At 51.8% G+C, this 16,798-nt stretch overlaps 1 protein-coding gene across 10 annotated transcripts in view; it reads right to left on the reverse strand.

Annotated features, from left to right (window-relative positions):
- TPCN1 (two pore segment channel 1) overlaps window positions 1-16,798 on the reverse strand; it is a 59,114-nt gene that overhangs the window by 41,236 nt on the left and 1,080 nt on the right. For 5 of the 10 annotated variants that reach the window (XR_014302891.1, XM_082699438.1, XM_082699439.1 and 2 more), the window contains exon 2: window positions 14,734-14,970. Coding sequence is in view for 8 of the 10 variants with exons in the window: in XM_082699438.1 (XP_082555564.1) it covers window positions 14,734-14,845 (112 nt within the window). In the remaining 2 variants the exon portion in view is untranslated. The remainder of the gene's footprint in view (window positions 1-14,733; window positions 14,971-16,798) is intronic. The other 5 variants (XR_014302892.1, XM_082699435.1, XM_082699440.1 and 2 more) reach the window with 1 other exon arrangement.

The raw sequence follows: 16,798 nt of genomic DNA on the forward strand, positions 1-16,798 counted from the left end.
CAGGGCATTTCTGGGAAGCTAGAGAAGGTTCGGTGATCCTGAAGCTGACCCAGGCAGAGACAAGCAGGAGGAGCAGACCAGCTGAAGGAGACAGGGCCTGAGCCACCGGGTCCAAAGGGAAGCAGCCCGAGCAAGTGTGCCAATCGGAAGCACCTATGAGGCGGCCCGTCTTGGTGAACCTCACAACCCCATCTACAGACGCTGCACACAGCAAAACCTCAAGTTCAGTCTCCCCGGGCAGCACCGTGAGCACATCTGTGCAGGGCAGGTGCCCCGCCGGGAGCCACCACGCTCACCTCCGCTACCTAAGCCTCCTCACCACTCCGCGCCGGCCACGACTGTGTGCCCCCACAGACCCCCACCCCTTCTGCCGGCGGAGAGGGAAGAAGCAGCTGCTGGATGCCCGCAGGCAGGATGGTATCTCTCCCTCCTTCATCTGTGATCGTCAAGACTCGGCTTGCAATTCTGCTTCCTGCCCCTGCGTCACTGGGTTTATGGAAACAAAGGGCTTTCACTCGGACTGTCACTCATCACCAAGGATTTACTGAGCACCTACCATGTGCAAAACACTTTCTGCACACCCATCAGAAGCCTCCCCCCGCCAAATGCTTCACACACACACACACACACACACACACACACACAGGCTGCAAGCCCCACTCTGTTTACCCAGTGAGGAGTACAGCACCTGTGCGAACATCTGTCCCATGTTCACTTGGAAGCATCAGAAATGCTAATTGTGAACCACGCAGGGACAGGGAAGGGAGCTGTGGAAGGGTGACCCAGGAGAGGAGACATTTTTCACCACACGCGGGCACTTCCAGAGCCCCCACGAGAGCTCAGCAGACAAGCGGCATTCGGAAGACGCTTCTGGCCATGAAACTCATTCTCCACAACGCCCCTGAGGTGTCAGCGGAGGCGTCAGCATGGATCTGCGTCTGCACCAGCCCCTGCCTGGGAGCACCTGCCGGGCTGCCTCCGTGGGGCTCGCACAGACACTGGCCGCGCCCCAGCATCTGGACCTTCGGTGGCTGCTGGCAGCCCTGCCCGAGGAGCAGCAACAAGGAGTGCGGCGGCCAGAGGCCTGGGCCTCTTGGGGAAGTGACAGTGGTCAGAGGCCGACATCCCGCAGAGAGCTGGAGGGCTGAGGCATGCCCCTTGTCCGAGACCTGCTGCTTCTACAGGAGCCAACGGGGCCGAGAGCCTGTGCAGTCAGTGGCCAGGCACTGCCCTCAGCCTCCCCTTCCTTTTTCCTCAGTTTCCCTTCCTGTCGAGTGAGGCAGGCAGCCCAAAAGAGGCATCGCGGATAGAGACAAACACAATGGAAACCAAGAGGCCAACCTAACAAGTGGGGGAGACACAGAGCTGCTTGAAGTAAACGCTCCCTGTAGTGTGCCCGGGACAAGGTGGTCAAGGAAGTGAACTTTCTTCCATTTACCATTTAAGACACTATCAAAACCAGCTAACAACTCCTTAAGAGGAAGTCAGGGATTTAATAAGAGGAAGAGCATGTTAGAGCTCTCCATCCAGAGTCCTTAAATGGCCTACTCAGGGTTCAGGAAGGGGAAACATCGCCACTTTGTTGAAAATGAAACCCTGACACTTTGTTACTATTTACTGAGTTGGTCCTAGACCATGTTACATGGAATTTCCCACTTAATCTTTATGTTAACCCTGAATGGAGGTATTCTTATCCCCATTTTACAGATGTAGAAACTGAGGCTCAGCTCCTCACTGGAGCTTATGCAGCTACCAGCCGAGGACCCCGGAATTTCAACCCCATCCTTCTCTGTAGACTAACAGCCTTTGAAGAAGCGACAGATGGTTGGAGAGTGCCAGCAGACAACATCGCCCACACAACACACACCCACATCTCTAACGACCTGAGAGTTCTCCCAAGCCACCGGTCTGTAGACTTGGAGTCTCTAGGCACCCTGGGCCAGCATCTGAGCTCCCCGTCAAAAACAGCACAAAATAACCTGCAACACGAGCACACGGGCCAAAGGGCCCAGAGGCCGAATGGGCTCTCGTACTGAACAAATCTGGGCCCTGTCGAGGCGACCAGACCAGCCCCGGGATGCGCCGTAAAAACCACGATTGCCAACGACAAGGCCAGCCAGCCAAGTGTGAACAGCCGAGCCGGCAAGAAGAGGGCACCCTCGGGAGTCACAGAGAGGAGACATCACGCTTGTCGACGACCACCCACAAGTGAGAGCCAACACATCCGGCAGCTTGGAGGGGCTCCAAGCCATTAGCCAGCACTGAGCACCACCACTCTGCCCAAGCTGATTTTCAGCAAGAGCTAAAGGAATTTAAAAAAAAAAAAAAAAATTTTTTTTTTTTTTAAATAAATACCCAATCCAACAAAAAGAGAGATTACAGCAGGAGAAAAAAAGGCAGCCTACCAATGGCAGGGTGGTGGGGTGCGGGGTGGGAAGGTGGGCGCCGAACACCCCAGGCCGCCACGGCTATTATGGGACATGGGACAGGTGTGGGCTCCCGGAGAAATGCGAAGTGCTAGAACCATCCAAAAAGTCAGCTCTTCTCAGGGGCAGCAAGGACCAGGCCCTGCCTGGACTATTTCTGACCCATCACATGTGGATGAGTCTTCTTGTCACCACAGATGGCTGCCGGAGCTGGCTGCGCTGTGACCCACAGAGTCACTGGATATTCTGTGAACCCGGTGAGTCACTCCCAGACACATGACTTCACATCTGTTTATGAAGTGCTCCGGCTATGAGTAGAAAAGTCACGGTCTCTGCCTTTGCAAAACTTGTACCACCAGAAAGAGGTACATCCGTGCCCCATATCAACACCCAAAACAGCAGCGCCTACCCAGACATTACATCGAGGGGGGCACAGCGCCTTCCTGCCCTGTCCAACCCAGCCGCCCTGAATGGGCATCACAGAGACACTGGAAAGACACCCACAAACAGGCTGAACCCTGATTGAAAGGAACTTGGTTTATAAAACCCAACTCGACACCAGATGAACTCGGGCGTATAAATCACGACGTGAAGACGCTTTGTCAAACTCAGCCCTCTTGCCCGTATTTTAAATTATCTACTTCACCAAAATTCCACTTTCTTACAACCTTTAGGAACGCACCATGGTGCAAAGCAAACCTCGATCCAGCCCATAAGACATCAATCAGATCTATCGCATGCAGGTGCTGCGGAGGGAAGGGGCCTCTGTGCCTGGAGAGCAGAGAAGGAGGCACAGATGGCGTAGAGAGTGCGAGGGTGTGGACGGGCAGCCACTACCCTAACTGGTTTGGGAGGCCTGGGGAAGGCTGGGTAGAAGAAAAGGACAAAGGTCTTTAGCTGGAGAAAGTTGGGGTAGGGCTAGATCAAAAGCAGGTGACAGCAGCCCATGGCGACACTGGTACTGAAAGTGGTTTAAATGAGAAAACAAGGATGCCTGGGTGGCTCAGTTGGTTAAGCATCTGCCTTCAGCTCAGGTCGTGATCCTGGAGTCTCGGGATTGAGTCCCACATTGGGCTCCCAGCCACGGGGAGTCTGCTTGTCCCTCTGACCCTCTCCCCTCTCATGCTTTCTCTTACCCTTTCTCTCCCCCAAATAAATAAACAAAATCTTGGGGTGCCTGGGTGGCTCGGGGGGTTAAGCCTCTGCCTTCAGCTCAGGTCATGATCTCACGGTCCTGGGATCGAGCCCCACATCGGGTTCTCTGCTCAGCAGGGAGCCTGCTTCCCCCTCTCCCTCTGCCTGCCCCTCTGCCTACTTGTGATCTCTTTCTCCGTCAAATAAATAAATAAAACCTTTAATAAATAAATAAATAAATAAAATCTCAAAAAAATAAATGAGAAAACAAATGAGATTATGTGAGTGGTGCCACGTTTTAAGACTTCTGATTATGGATTCAGTCAGCACCGAGTGTAACTGAGAAGAAATTTCTCATGGCCTGCAAAGTACCGGGACCCCTGCCAGGGCCTCAGAGCAAGGCAAGGAAGGTGGGTCAGAGTACTTGGTTTCAAAGGGCTTCATCTTACACTTGATCCGAGAACTTGGCCTAACCTTCACCATGGGAGTGGGAGGAAGCTTATGGTTTCCTGGTCTACACTCTGAGGTTAGTGAAACTTTCAAGGCCACTGGAGACTGAGCAGAGATGCGGTCCTGCCGGGCAAGGCCCGAGAGCAGAGGTGGCAGGGTCTGGGATTAAGGCTTGCCACACACCAGTCTGCCCGAACGCCCACCATCAGGGACGGAACGAACGGGCCCCACTCAGCTTCGCCTTCCGCACCTCCAACTGCCCATTTGCAAAATGGGGATGCACGTCGTTACTTCACAAGGCCTGCAGGCGTAAACCAACTGAAACATGACTGCACACAGCTTCTCCTTCAGTAAGCCAGTGTCACAGCGCTTGCTGCCGCTAACAGAAGAGTAAGGACAGTGGCTCGGGGGAAGACAGACTTCAAAGCAGCATAAAGGGCACGGATTGGCAGCTACTGGATTCACTGTTGGACCTGGGAGTAGGGGCGGAGCCCACAGAGCACTCGTGGGAGGTGTCTGCGAGGATAGGTCCAGAAGTCACCGCGCCTTCACCTAGGAGAATCCCCAAACATAACTGAGGCTTTCTTGGAAATACAAAACCCCTAAATCACGCCTTCTAAAACAAAAATGAAAAGATATTAGGGCTGCAATATTATGCTTTGTGCTTGCTTTTACAGCTCAGATATATATATATATATATTTTTTTTTAATTATACTTTAAATATATTTAAACAAATATAAATATATTAAAATGTATTTTTTTTTAATGTGCAATCCAAATACCCCAGCTGTATTCACTTCCTCGGTACATGAAGGGTGGCTACAAGGACAGACTCCGACTCCTCTTTACCCCGGAGGGGAAATGCACCCCGTGAAGGCTTTATCATTTGGGACGACAGACAAAGTTAGATGTAGCTTCCCGGCTGAGCCGACTGAGAACTTCCTGATCAACCCTCGATTACAATGGATTGTTCAGGCGCTGTGTCAGCGCGCAGGAACAAAGCAGAAACTTATCTGCCGGATGCAGTCGGAGGCCATGCTTTTTTAGATCAGGAGAGTAGGTCCTTTCTGATTCTAAGGGCTTGGCGCGGTGGGACTAGGAAAGGCATGGTGGGCCCGGGCACAGCGGAACAGACTCATCCCAACCTCGCTCTTCTTTTCCTGACCCCTTTCCCCGTGTTGGACGCAGTCCCTGATGTGTCTAGGAGGCACTGCCCTACTCCCCAGGCCAGGTGAGCCTGTGCGAGTACTCCTCAGTTCTGTATGGCCCAGATGTTTCCTGAGGGCCCAACACGAGGCAGGCAGGGAGCTGAGCTCCAAGGCTATGTGCAGGGCCCGGCCCTGGGGAGGGCCAGAGCCTGGTCGGGAAGGACAGAAAAATGCCAATCCTGGCTCCTGCTGCTACAGGCCACTCGGGGAGTTTCCTCTCCACCCACCTCCCAATGCCCAGGGAGAAAAGTCATTCCTATTCAGGGCTCGCCCACCTCAGGGTTTCTAAGGAAGAGCATCATGGTGGCTGGGGAAGGCAGACAGAGTTGGCAAGGGTCACAGGGGAGATGCTGCTCTGTCATCATGTCACTTTCTGGCCCAGACAGACACAGAAGCTCCCTTGCCCTCCTCGATCAAGTTCAAACCCCTACTATTGGCATTCTAGGCCCTCCAGAAAATAGGTCTGCCTGCTTTGTCCCTAATAATGGCTTGCATCCACCAAGGGCTCCTTCTGGTATAAAGCAGGCACCACACGGATGGTCTGCGGTATGCCACCTTGTTTAACCCACGACATTAAAGGCAGAGCAGATTCACACGCAGCTGGCTCGACCCTCGAGCGCGTACTCTTAACCACCCCTGGCCGTCCCCACCAGCACTGTCCCCGCCAGAATTTACTCCGAAGGCAACAAACTCAAATGCCTACAGGCCCCCAGCGGGTAACAACCAGGGGAAGCTGGGGTGTGTGAGACCACGGGTGCTACGTGCTCATCCCATGATCAAGCGTTGGGCCTGCGCAGTGAAGCCACTTCTGAAAACACTGTTTGGGCCGAACAAAACAGGTCCACCAGGTCCCCAGGCCACCACACCCGGCTCCAAACACTCCTCGCAGGGCGGCCTGCATGAATTCTCAGACACTTCCCGGAAACATGACCGTGTCACTCTCCTGCTGAGAGCACCCTCTCGGGGCTTCACCGTCACCCGGGATGAGGTCCTAGCTCCCTGGCCTGGCCCCAAGGGCAGAGGGCGACAGAACCTTCAAGATCAGAAGCCAGTATGTCTCCTCCCCAACCTTTAACCCAAGCACCCCCCACACCCACCCACTCGACACCTCCAGGCCTCTGCCCCCCTGGTCCCTTCCTCCGGGACAATCTTGACTCCCTGTGCATTTCCTGAAAGACTCCGCCCACTCAAACACAGTCTCTCTAGAGCTTCTGCTGCTGCCACTCCAGCCCCAAATCAGAAAGCCCGACTCTGCCTGCCCCATATCCCACCTCCCCTGCCTTCCTTCTTCTCCTGACCTCCAAATCGCTTCCACGGCTATAATATACGCTGCAAAAGGAACGCGCTTTGTACTCATTTGCCTGGAGGCCAACCAGACCATCGGTCCTTCACAAGCCATACATCTGACTCTTTCCTTCCAACCTCCATAGTGGCTGTTCTATGTTCTTCAGAAATAACGCGCCCACCAGCTGAAAAGCTCTAGTTCGTTTTTCAGTTGACAAGAAGGCAGTGATTGTTAACATAAGAAGAATTAGGAGACGGATACTAGCTATTAGACTATTACTTTTTTTGATTTCTAAGCTTGAATGTTCTACATCTCAAAGTAAAAGCCCCCCCAAAAAAAAGTCCCAGCCAGCTTGGTTCAAATAGCTAAGAACAAAGAGGAGAATCTTTAAGTTGGACAGAATGCAGATGAGACGAATGGGAAGTGGGTCCTCCAGCAGTCACAGAAATCGCAACCCAGAGGAAGGAAAGGATAAACAGAAAAGGAAGACAAAGGCGTTTGTGGACGATGCTCCTGCCTGTTCTGTGCTCTCATCCTTCCGTGCCCAAGGCACGCCTACCCCCCAGCTCCGGCCTCCAGGCCACAGATGGATGAAATCTGGGCTTCCTCTGGGCCAATCATGTGGAAGCAGAGAGAAAAACCTCCCGGCCAGTTCCAAGTCCCACTGAATGCCACCCAAAGGTCAAGAACATCTTATGGGCCACAGTCCCTTGGTCAGCTGTATACTGTTTTCTGACTTTGAGGTGGCTGGTTCTGAACAGAAAGCCGAGGCTGACTTGGTGGGCTCTCGCTCAGCGGTCATAAAGCAGCAGCCCACTGACCAGATTTTATTTGGTCGGCTGTGTTTAAGAAATGAGAACTGGTTACTGACACTTAAAAGTCAGAAGACTTCTGATTAAAAGTGTAGCTGTTTTTTTCTTTTAAGATTTTTTTATTTATTTGTCAGAGAGAGAGAGAGAGAAAGGGAGAGAGCACAAGCAGACGGAATAGCAGGCAGAGGCAGAGAGAGAAGCAGGCTCCCCGCTGAGCAAGGAGCCTGATGCAGGACTTGATCCCAGAACCCTGGGATCATGACCTGAGCCGAAGGCAGTGGCTTAACCCACTGAGCCACCCAAATGCCCCTAAAAGTGTAGGTTTTGACTTCTCCTGATGCCATGGAAAATCTGGTAACGACCAGCCTGTGGGCCTACACAGCAGCAGGTGCCAGAGTGAAGGAAGGGGCAGCAGGAGCGGCAGCACCAGGAAGCAATGGCCCAGGCCCGCCGGGCCCCAGCACCTACGCTACAGGTTCAGTTCCCCTGAACCAGATCTTCTCAAGTGGTTCGAAGAGAGGGAAGTGCGTGCATTTCCAGCGAAATAAGTCCTTCCCACAAAGCACAAACAAGGCAAAAGGGGTCCTCGGTGCCCAAGGCAGCCCGAACACCCATGACGTAACTCAGTTATCCAGTCCAAGGACATCCTCCTGCAGGAGGGCCCGGATGTGGGGGTCGCCTATCCCAGGAACCACTGACCTCAGGGGGTCACCCACCTCAGGGCCCCCAGCCAGCCTTCTGAGCGTCATGCCACACTCCCAAGCTGGTGTTCCTTCGTCCTTTTCTCTTCTCCAATCTGGACTCCTCCAAGTTCTCATGTTCAGCCCCACCACCATGAAGGAAAGTTGAGCCCAATGCCTGTGTGAAGGAAGAGATGAGGAAGGGCTTGTGTGGCGGAGAGAGCCGGAGTTTTCTACTGGGGGGAGTCGTGGGTGTCCTTTGTGGTCTGGTTTTTTACTTGCCCATGTTTCCTGGTTCCTCTGTGAGGATCCAACTGTTTGTACAATGACACCCCATTGGCTTGGATATTTTTACAGTATGAAAAGGAGCTCTAGGTATGGAACTCCAATTTAGAAGAATGTGCCTCGTAGGAAATAAAAGTTAAAAAAAAAAAAAAGAGAGAGAGAGAGAGAGAGAGGGAAACCGACTTCCTTTTGGAAAAGAAAATTGAGCCTAAAATTCTCCCTCTTCCCACAGAGTTTACCTCTTGGCATGTGGCACTTGAGGTAAGGGCCAGAGTCTGGGGTTAGAAGACCTAAGTCGATGCCATGGCACTTCCTGGCTGCGTGACCTTGGGGAAGTTTCCAACCTCCCAGAGCATCAGTTTCCTCGCCTGTCGGACAGGGATCCTGAAGGTGCCAGCAACGCACATCCACTGGAAGCATCCAAAGAGAGCACCAGCATGAGCAAAGAGCCTCTGAACACTGCTGGGCACACGGTAGGGGCATCGCACCCAAGAGCCGTGATCTTTATCATGTAAGACCTTACTTGGCTTGGATTGACCAGGAGAGAAGGGAAGGAGTGAAATAGTGTCCAAATCAGGGAATTTGCCCCAGCAAAGGGATAAGAATGGAGAACCACCCCGTGGGCTTTCTGAACACCAAGGTGGGATGGAGTCAGTCTGGGAACCGCCATCAGCCTTGGGGGTTCCCCTCAAGAGCCTGGGCTTCCCCCCTGGGCCACCCTTCGAGGCAGCCTCAGGGAGGACGCGGCCATCAGGAGCCCCCAGAGACGCACTGCTGTGAGCCATCAAGGCCCTCCCAGGTTCCCTCCCTGACTTGGAAGCTGAGAAGCCAGCTGCTCTGGCTGCCGGAGCACTCCGGAGCAAACGCGAGGCGATGGGGAGAGAACAGGGCAGCCCGCGCTCCAGCCTGCACCCAGCTGCCCTGACTGCCATTTCGCCGTGGCGGTGTCCTGAGCGTGGAGGGGAGAGATGGCATTTCATGGCAGGGGGGCCCGAGGCAACAGACACGATCCCCTGTGAAGATGTGGAGGGCTGAGGAAGCGAAAGGCTTCAAGTCTGGGTTAGGAGGCTGGAACCCCGCAGGCCGCCTGCTTGCTCATTTTAATGGGTGCCTCCGTGGGCCTGGTGACACCAACGTTCTGCCTTAGTGAGGCCCGAAGAAAGCCTGGGGAATGACTCTGTGGAGCCAAATGCCCAGGCTCCCTGGGAGGCTGTGAAAATCTAATTGCTGTTTGGCTTCCAGCTGCCACGCTGCCACTGCTTCCTGGCTCACCCGTGGCCACCCGTGGGCCAGGAGTGAAGCAGACAGGATTCAGATCCTGGCCTGCGTTCAGGACTCCTGCTCATGTACCATGATGTTCCAAAGCAGCAGCCCATTCTCCGGACATGACGCCACCACCTATGACTGGCTGAGCATGTCTCATGGGGAGAGCATGCACGTGATCTCACTACCTCCCAGCAACCCTCCTAGGAGAAGCTAGCATGACCCCACTCTACAGATGAGGAGGCTGAGGCTTACAGAGGCAAAGATCCCTGTGTAGCTCGGGCTGGCACCCTGGAGCTTGACTCTAGAGCCCGCATGCTGAACCAGTCCCCCACCCAGGCTATCATAAGGAACAAAAGCTACATGAGTCCCTTGGGTAGAGTTCACTCTTCGGCAAGGACATTGGGCAAAAACTACAGCCCCAGATTTCTGCGATGCAGAGTTCACCTGTGGGGTTGGTCGTTGGGTGGACTGCGCCCCTGCTCTTTCCCAGATCATCCTGGCTATTCCTGCCCCAAGGCCAATGGCTCTGGCCCACCTTGACTGAGCCTGGTGCCGACTGCATGAAGACTCTGGCAAAGGAGCCAGGATGTCACATGCTGGCCCCCTATAAGGGGGCAGTTGCCCTCTACATTGCTAGATAGGGAATGAGTAAAGGAATTGCTAGATATGGAATGAGTGAAGGAAGTCCCAACAGCATATCAGGCATCAGGGTGAAGGAGGAAGAGGGGGCTCCTCTTCCCTGTTACCTTAGGCATTATCCCTGCATGGCTTGTCACCTGGAAACCAGGGACCAGGGACCACTGGCACCAGAGTAGCCCCATGACATGAAGTGTCTCAGCTACTCCCCTCGACCCCAATCCTTTTTATATGCAGAGAAAGCACAGAGCGCAGCCCCAGGCAACTGTTGGACCAAAAGGCAATGAGCAGGCAAAAGCTGAGTGTGTCCAGAACTCCCTTGGAAAATACTTTGTCCTGCCCCGAGCGCTCAGACGCTGTGGCGTAGCGGCCGTCTAGACCACTGCTGGGTACGCGGTGCACACCGTGAGCTATTTTGAAACCAGCCTGTCAAGTGCCAGCTCCACTGCCCGTTTTCAAGGTTATTCCTAATTTCCAGGCTTTAAATACCTCTGCTTCTACCTGCCTCCTTTATCAAGTCGACATCTTCTGCCGATGAGTCACTCATTAGCATTTCGGCAGCCGCTCTTAGAGCCCAAAGACATCTGAGTCTTGGATAAAATCCATTCTTGCCCACAAAGGGAAAAAAGAAAAAATGATCCCAACCCTCCAGTGTCCTGCCGAGATAACGCCCCAGCACGGAACCCCCTCCTCTCCCGCCCCCGTGCAGGGTCAAAGGTCACAGGCAGCACTGCCAGGTTCCTGCGCACGCGCATGTGAGGAGAGGGCAAGGAGGGTTACAGGCTGAACTGTGTCCCCCGAAACTTCCCATGTTGAAGTTCTAACCCCAGGACCTCAGAATGTGGCTGTATTTTAAAGAGGTGATTAAGGTAAAATGAGGTCCTGTGGCTGGGCCCTCATCCAATCTGACTGGTGTCCTTGTAAAAATGGATGAGGACCCAGACACCCAGACTAAGGGACGAGCATGTGAGGACACAGTCGGAAGGCGGCTGTCTTCAGGGAAAGCAGGAGGTCTCAGAAAAGAAAACTAACCCTGCTGATACCTTGATCTTGGACTTCCAGCTTCCAAAACTGTCAGAAAATGAACTTGGGTGGCTTAAGCCCCCACTCTGTGCTATACGTCATGGTCGCTCCAGCTGCCATGTCCTCCACAAAGGAGGACACAGGTACAGAGCCGCCAGAAGGCCTGTGACAGCTGCTGGTTGGGCAGGGGCCCAAGCTCGAGCAAGGCTCACACTCTTAGAAAGCTGGCTTGGGTCTCAGTGGTTCATGCCCGCATAGCTGCCAGTTCTGCTGTGTGAATTCAGCCAACTCCTTGACACTGCAAGGGTTTATGTTAGCCACAGCCTGGGGGCGACAGTGGCCGCCTCCAGGGCAATCGGCCTTGAGCAGTGAGGCTCCAAGCACTGGTTAGGAGAAGACAAAGGGGGAGATGTCGCCCACTTCTGACCAGGGCCCTGACAGCCACACGCACGAGCCAGCTACAAGGCTCCAGAAACCCAGAGAGGTTTATTTCCACCATGATTTGCTGAGGACCTATATACAGTAGGCATGGAGCTGAGGGATACGAAGATGAATGGAGCTCGGGGCGCAGGAGGTAATCAGATGGTTAAACAAGTCATTACCACACAGTCAGCGTAATCGTGGAAGCCTCATCTAGATACCGAAGCAGAAAAGGGCAGTGAGTAATTAGCTATGTCGGGAAGGGGAGGTTCCGTGAAGCCTTCAAAGAGATGGGATTATCAGCAGGATTCCCAAGACGGAACTGGAAACAAGCAACAACACTAAACAGGAGGCTGGGAAAAACCTTCCAGAGTCGCCCGCAACGCAGAGAGGTTTAAGACACAGTAGTTTCGAAAAACTGAAGGCAGTATGACACTGGGGGCTAAGGCTGGAAATGATTCTGCTTCGGCAAGAAGGTGCCAGAACACGCAAGGCCTAGAACACTAGCTAAAGAGCTTGGCCTGTTTCCCATAGGGGACAGTGAGATCCTGGGGAGCTGCAAGCTGTGGAGAGTACTGGGTCCAGTTTTAGACATGCTGCTCAGACAGCAGGGTTGGGGGACGCTGAGTAGAAGGTCAATGCCAAATCCAAGCACAAAATAACACAGGTCAAACTGCCCTCAGACAGGCCCCACCGTCTTGCCAACAAGACTTTGTGGATTATACATTAGTTCCCAGAGGTCTGAGCAAATGACCTAGTAAGAGGGTAAGAAGGGAAACTGAGGCACCAATACACTGTGCAGAAAGCACAGTTTCTTTGGGCCTTGACGGTTTTATATTTCATTGTTCTTTTTTCCTTTTTTTTTTTTTTTTTTGAGAGAGAGAGGGAGCATGAGAGGGGGAGGGTCAAAGGGAGAAGCTGACTCCCTGCTGACCAGGGAGCCTGATGTGGGACTTGATCCTGGGACTCCAGGATCATGACCTCAGCCCAAGGCAGTCCCTTAACCAAATGAGACACAAACGCCCCTTTCATTGTTTTTCACAGCCAAAGAAGCTACCAACTTCACCAAGACAAGAATAGCCTCACTAGAGGCCCATCCAAGGTCGGTTTTATTGTCTACTTGGCCTAATTCCCACTCAAGCTCCATCAGTGGTTCAAAATCTGATCTTGACACAGAACTAAGTTGCTCTTCCCACTCTGATCCACAGGGCAGCCAGACACCCGGGCCATCAGCTCTGGTGCTGTGGAAGGACTTAAAAGAGGCACCCAGATAATGACCAGGATTCCAATTTAGAATCTTGAGCCCGACTACTTCCAGAATGACCCACACCCTTAGTATGTCAACCGCCTACCCCTGCAGTCCATTCCTTTGTTGGCCATGGACCTGGCCACCCTCCACACTAGGGAGTATCCTACTTTGAAGCTGAGACTGGGGAGGGGGGTGGAGAGAACCTGGGTGCCCCAGTCGGTTGAGCGTCCAAATCATAAAAAAAAAAAGGAAAAGCAGCAGCAGCAGCTAAGACTAGGTCACATTCATTTACATCACTTTCTTCAAAACACCTTTACACAGTGGTGTGGGGGTGGACGGCAGAGGGGCATTATTGCTTACTAGCTGTGTGACTTTGGACATGTTACCCAACCTTTCTGAGGCTGCTCCTTCCTCTGTGATATGGGAAATAACAGTAATTTTATCTTGAGGTTCTGTGACAAGATTAGTATATGTAAATGCTAAGGGCTAGTGCTTGCATTTATTAAGGGCTCCTGATGGAACAGGAGGAGGAGCAGGAGAGCAGGAGAGCAAAAAAGGGAGGAGGGGGAGGCGAGTCCAACAGTCCTGGGTTCAAACTGATGCTCAACCACGTGCTTGGCTGTGTGACCTTGGGCATGTCATTTTACCTCTCTGACTCATGGTTTCCTCCTCTGTCAAATAGGGATAATACTGCCTACCCTGCAAAAGGATCTTAGTTAAGATAACAGATAGGAAAGAGCCTTATACTTAGCCCACCAGCCCTAGGGCATTTAAGACGCCAGCCTGAAATCAGAGCCACTGATTTCTCGGCCCTGAATGGAGCTTAGGGAAGAATCTGATTTCTATTCCAATCTCCCTGGACCACCCAGCCTCACCACTCTAAGTGGGGTGAACATGCTGAAGCAAGGAGAGGCCAGTTTATAGGGAACCAGCACTCCCACCCCCAGGATCACTGCTGTTCTTCAACACTTCCAAGGGAAGGCTGCAGAGTTCCCTGCGACTCAGCAGTGTTCTCTCCGGACAAAGGAGACGGGAGAGCCAGGCTCGTGGACTGGAGGAGAGCAGTACCCCTCTGTGCTGGCTCAGGAGCACCGCCAGCAGATGCAACATCCATCCTAAAGCAGGAGTCCCTGACATCTTAGGACCCTCCACAAAATGAAAGTTATTTTAAATTCTCCTGGACCCAGTGGCTCCGGGACAAGGACCAGAAAGCTTTTTAAGGTCTCTCCTTGTGCCAGAAACATAATTAAAATGTAAAAAATTTAAAGCTCACCTCTCTTAGGGTCACTTTGTGCTCAGCTCTGGTTTAAGAGGAAGACAAAGCAAAACCCCAAACCCTCAAATCAATGTATCACGACCAGTGCTTGCCGCAGCCCCCACCCCCGCCACCCTGTCCTGGGCCATGCAGGGACTGAGCTATGCGTGGAGAAGCAGTCATCTCTGCTTTCCTGCCAACGGTTTCAGGTTGGGCAGAGGAGGCTGGTGTTGAAATCTGTTTCTTTTTTTAACATGGAATGGGGCAGGGAAGCTAGCCAAAGAGCAGATTTGCCCAAGGTCCTCACCAAGCATCCACAAAGCCAGGGTACTTCAAGTGCAAGGGAGGTAAGGCCCTGAGGGAGGCAAGAGCCCCGGGAAGGTCAGCCTAGGCAGTCCCTGGAAGCATCCCTAAGCTAGAACTAGTCTAGGACTAGCTAGATTAGGACTCCATGGTCTCCCAGTAGTGTGTGTCAGAACTCAGGGGTCAGACATGGGGTCAGGCATTAGCATACACGCATCTACTACCAGGCCACCAAGCCCACAACTCACCCCCTGAAACAGAAAAGCTGTGCCCCGTCCCCAGCGCACCCCACAGTCTTACTTCTGCTAGGCACCTCTTCTTGGCCCAGGCCGTTGGAGGGAGCTAGTGGGCCACCGCCACCCTCATCCAAGGTCAAGATGAGGGGAACGTCGTCATCTAAACTCACGGCCATGCTCTCCTCTCTGGCAACCCTCAGGATGCGATGTCCAGAGCTTTGAACAGTCTCTGATTTGAGCTTCCTTTCAAAGCCACTGGCCCAGAGGTGCTCTTCAGAAACTCCTCCATCAGAGGCATCTTCTAGGGGTTGGGGGATAAAAAGAGAAAAACAATTATCAAAATACAACCACTATGGACGACAAAGTTCTGGAATTAGAGAGTAGCAACGGTTGCATAACCATGCAAATGTACCAAAAACTACTGAACTGTACCCTTTAAAATGGTGGATCCTTTACAGTATGTGAATTATATCTTAATGAAGAATATTACAGTAACAGCATTAAAATATGGGAGGAGGAGAGCCTGGGTGGCTCAGTGGGTTAAAGCCTCTGCCTTCCGCTCAGGTCATGATCCCAGGGTCCTGGGATCGAGCCCCACATCTGGCTCTCTGCTCTGCCGGGAGCCTGCTTCCCCACCCTCTCTCTGCCTGCCTTTATGCCTACTTGTGATCTCTCTCTCTGTGTCAAATAAATAAAAAAATAAATTTTTTAAAAATATGGGAGGAGACTCTGTAAAAACAAATACTGAAAATTTACATGTAATTATGTCTGGAGATTGAGATTATGGCTAATATGTTCTACCTCCATCCCTCTTTTCCCTTGTTTGTGTGTTTTGTGAGGATTTTAAAGATGTAAAAAAAAAATACAACCATTAAAATAATAGTAGTTCATACTCCATGAACACTTCCTGGGGGTTCTCCTAGCAATTTTTAAGTAAACCTAATTGAAACTTTGTAAGAATAAACAGGATTACTAGCCCCCATTACAGAGTGGGAGACTTTAGGCTCAGAGAGATTTAAGTAACTTGCCCAAAAACCCACAGTTAGAAAGCCCAACTTTGAACGACACAGTCTGGTTCCAGATCTGTTATCCCATCAACCACTCTACAATTTCTCCAAGACCCAGCCTTGGTATTTACATAGCACCTAACTCCACTGATTTGTAGGGTTAAGCATGCCAGATCACCTCTACGTGCCCAGCTCATTCTTATATAGGTATTATTCTCCTAGGTTTTGGTGTTTTAGGAGGAAGAAGAAGAGTATTTTTTAAAATGATGTCCAGAGTCACACAGAAAAAGTGCTCATCCTGGACTCCCAAGTTTAAAGCACTCAGAACTAGCCTGTTACAGTTCCTATTTATACACATTCCCATTTCCGCTGAGTAGGACCAAATGCAAAGTAAAGACTCAGCAGATCTGACAGCAGACCTTTGAACTTGAACCCAGCTGCAGGTTCCTTCCTCAAGCTGAGGCCTTCTGGGCTCAATCAAGTCTGCCTCCAAACTCACCCACTAAAAGGCAACCTGGCAATTTGCATCTTTCACACATCATCAGAGTTAAGTTCCTGTGCGTCTAATATCTTCTTAAAACTAGACAGCAAAAGTGAGCCCCATTCTGTTTGCTAAGCCGGTTGCTCTCTGCCCAGCCAACTTCCTGTTAAGACTTCTTTTAAGTTTCCCCCAGGTCTGGGGATTCATTTTACTCTGCAGTCCCAATAATGGAGAGACAAAAGGAAATCCCAAATGAGACGCTACCATTCGGCTGTCTTAAGAACTACGTGTTTTATTTGTTTTAACTTTTTACCGCAGGTATTTTCAAACATACTCAAAAACAGAATTATGTAAAGGAACTTCCTTGTATCCAACACTCAGCTTTGACAATTAACAAGACCCGTGTTTATTCTACAGGAGAGAGAATCAATCAACCTTCTCATCTTATTGAGAAGAGGGTTCTAAATTTTTATCACTGTTATCGTAAGGGCTAGAGGTTTTTCCTTTTACTGTTTCAGTCACGACTTTTTGCCTGCAATGCATGCAGTATCTTAGCTCTGTGGACCTCAACTTGGGTGATTATTCCCCACCAGGGCATACCAGCAACACACACAGAGACATTTTTGATTATCATAACTAGG

Source organism: Mustela nivalis (assembly GCF_964662115.1).
Source record: "Mustela nivalis genome assembly, chromosome: 14".
Lineage (NCBI taxonomy): Eukaryota > Metazoa > Chordata > Mammalia > Carnivora > Mustelidae > Mustela > Mustela nivalis.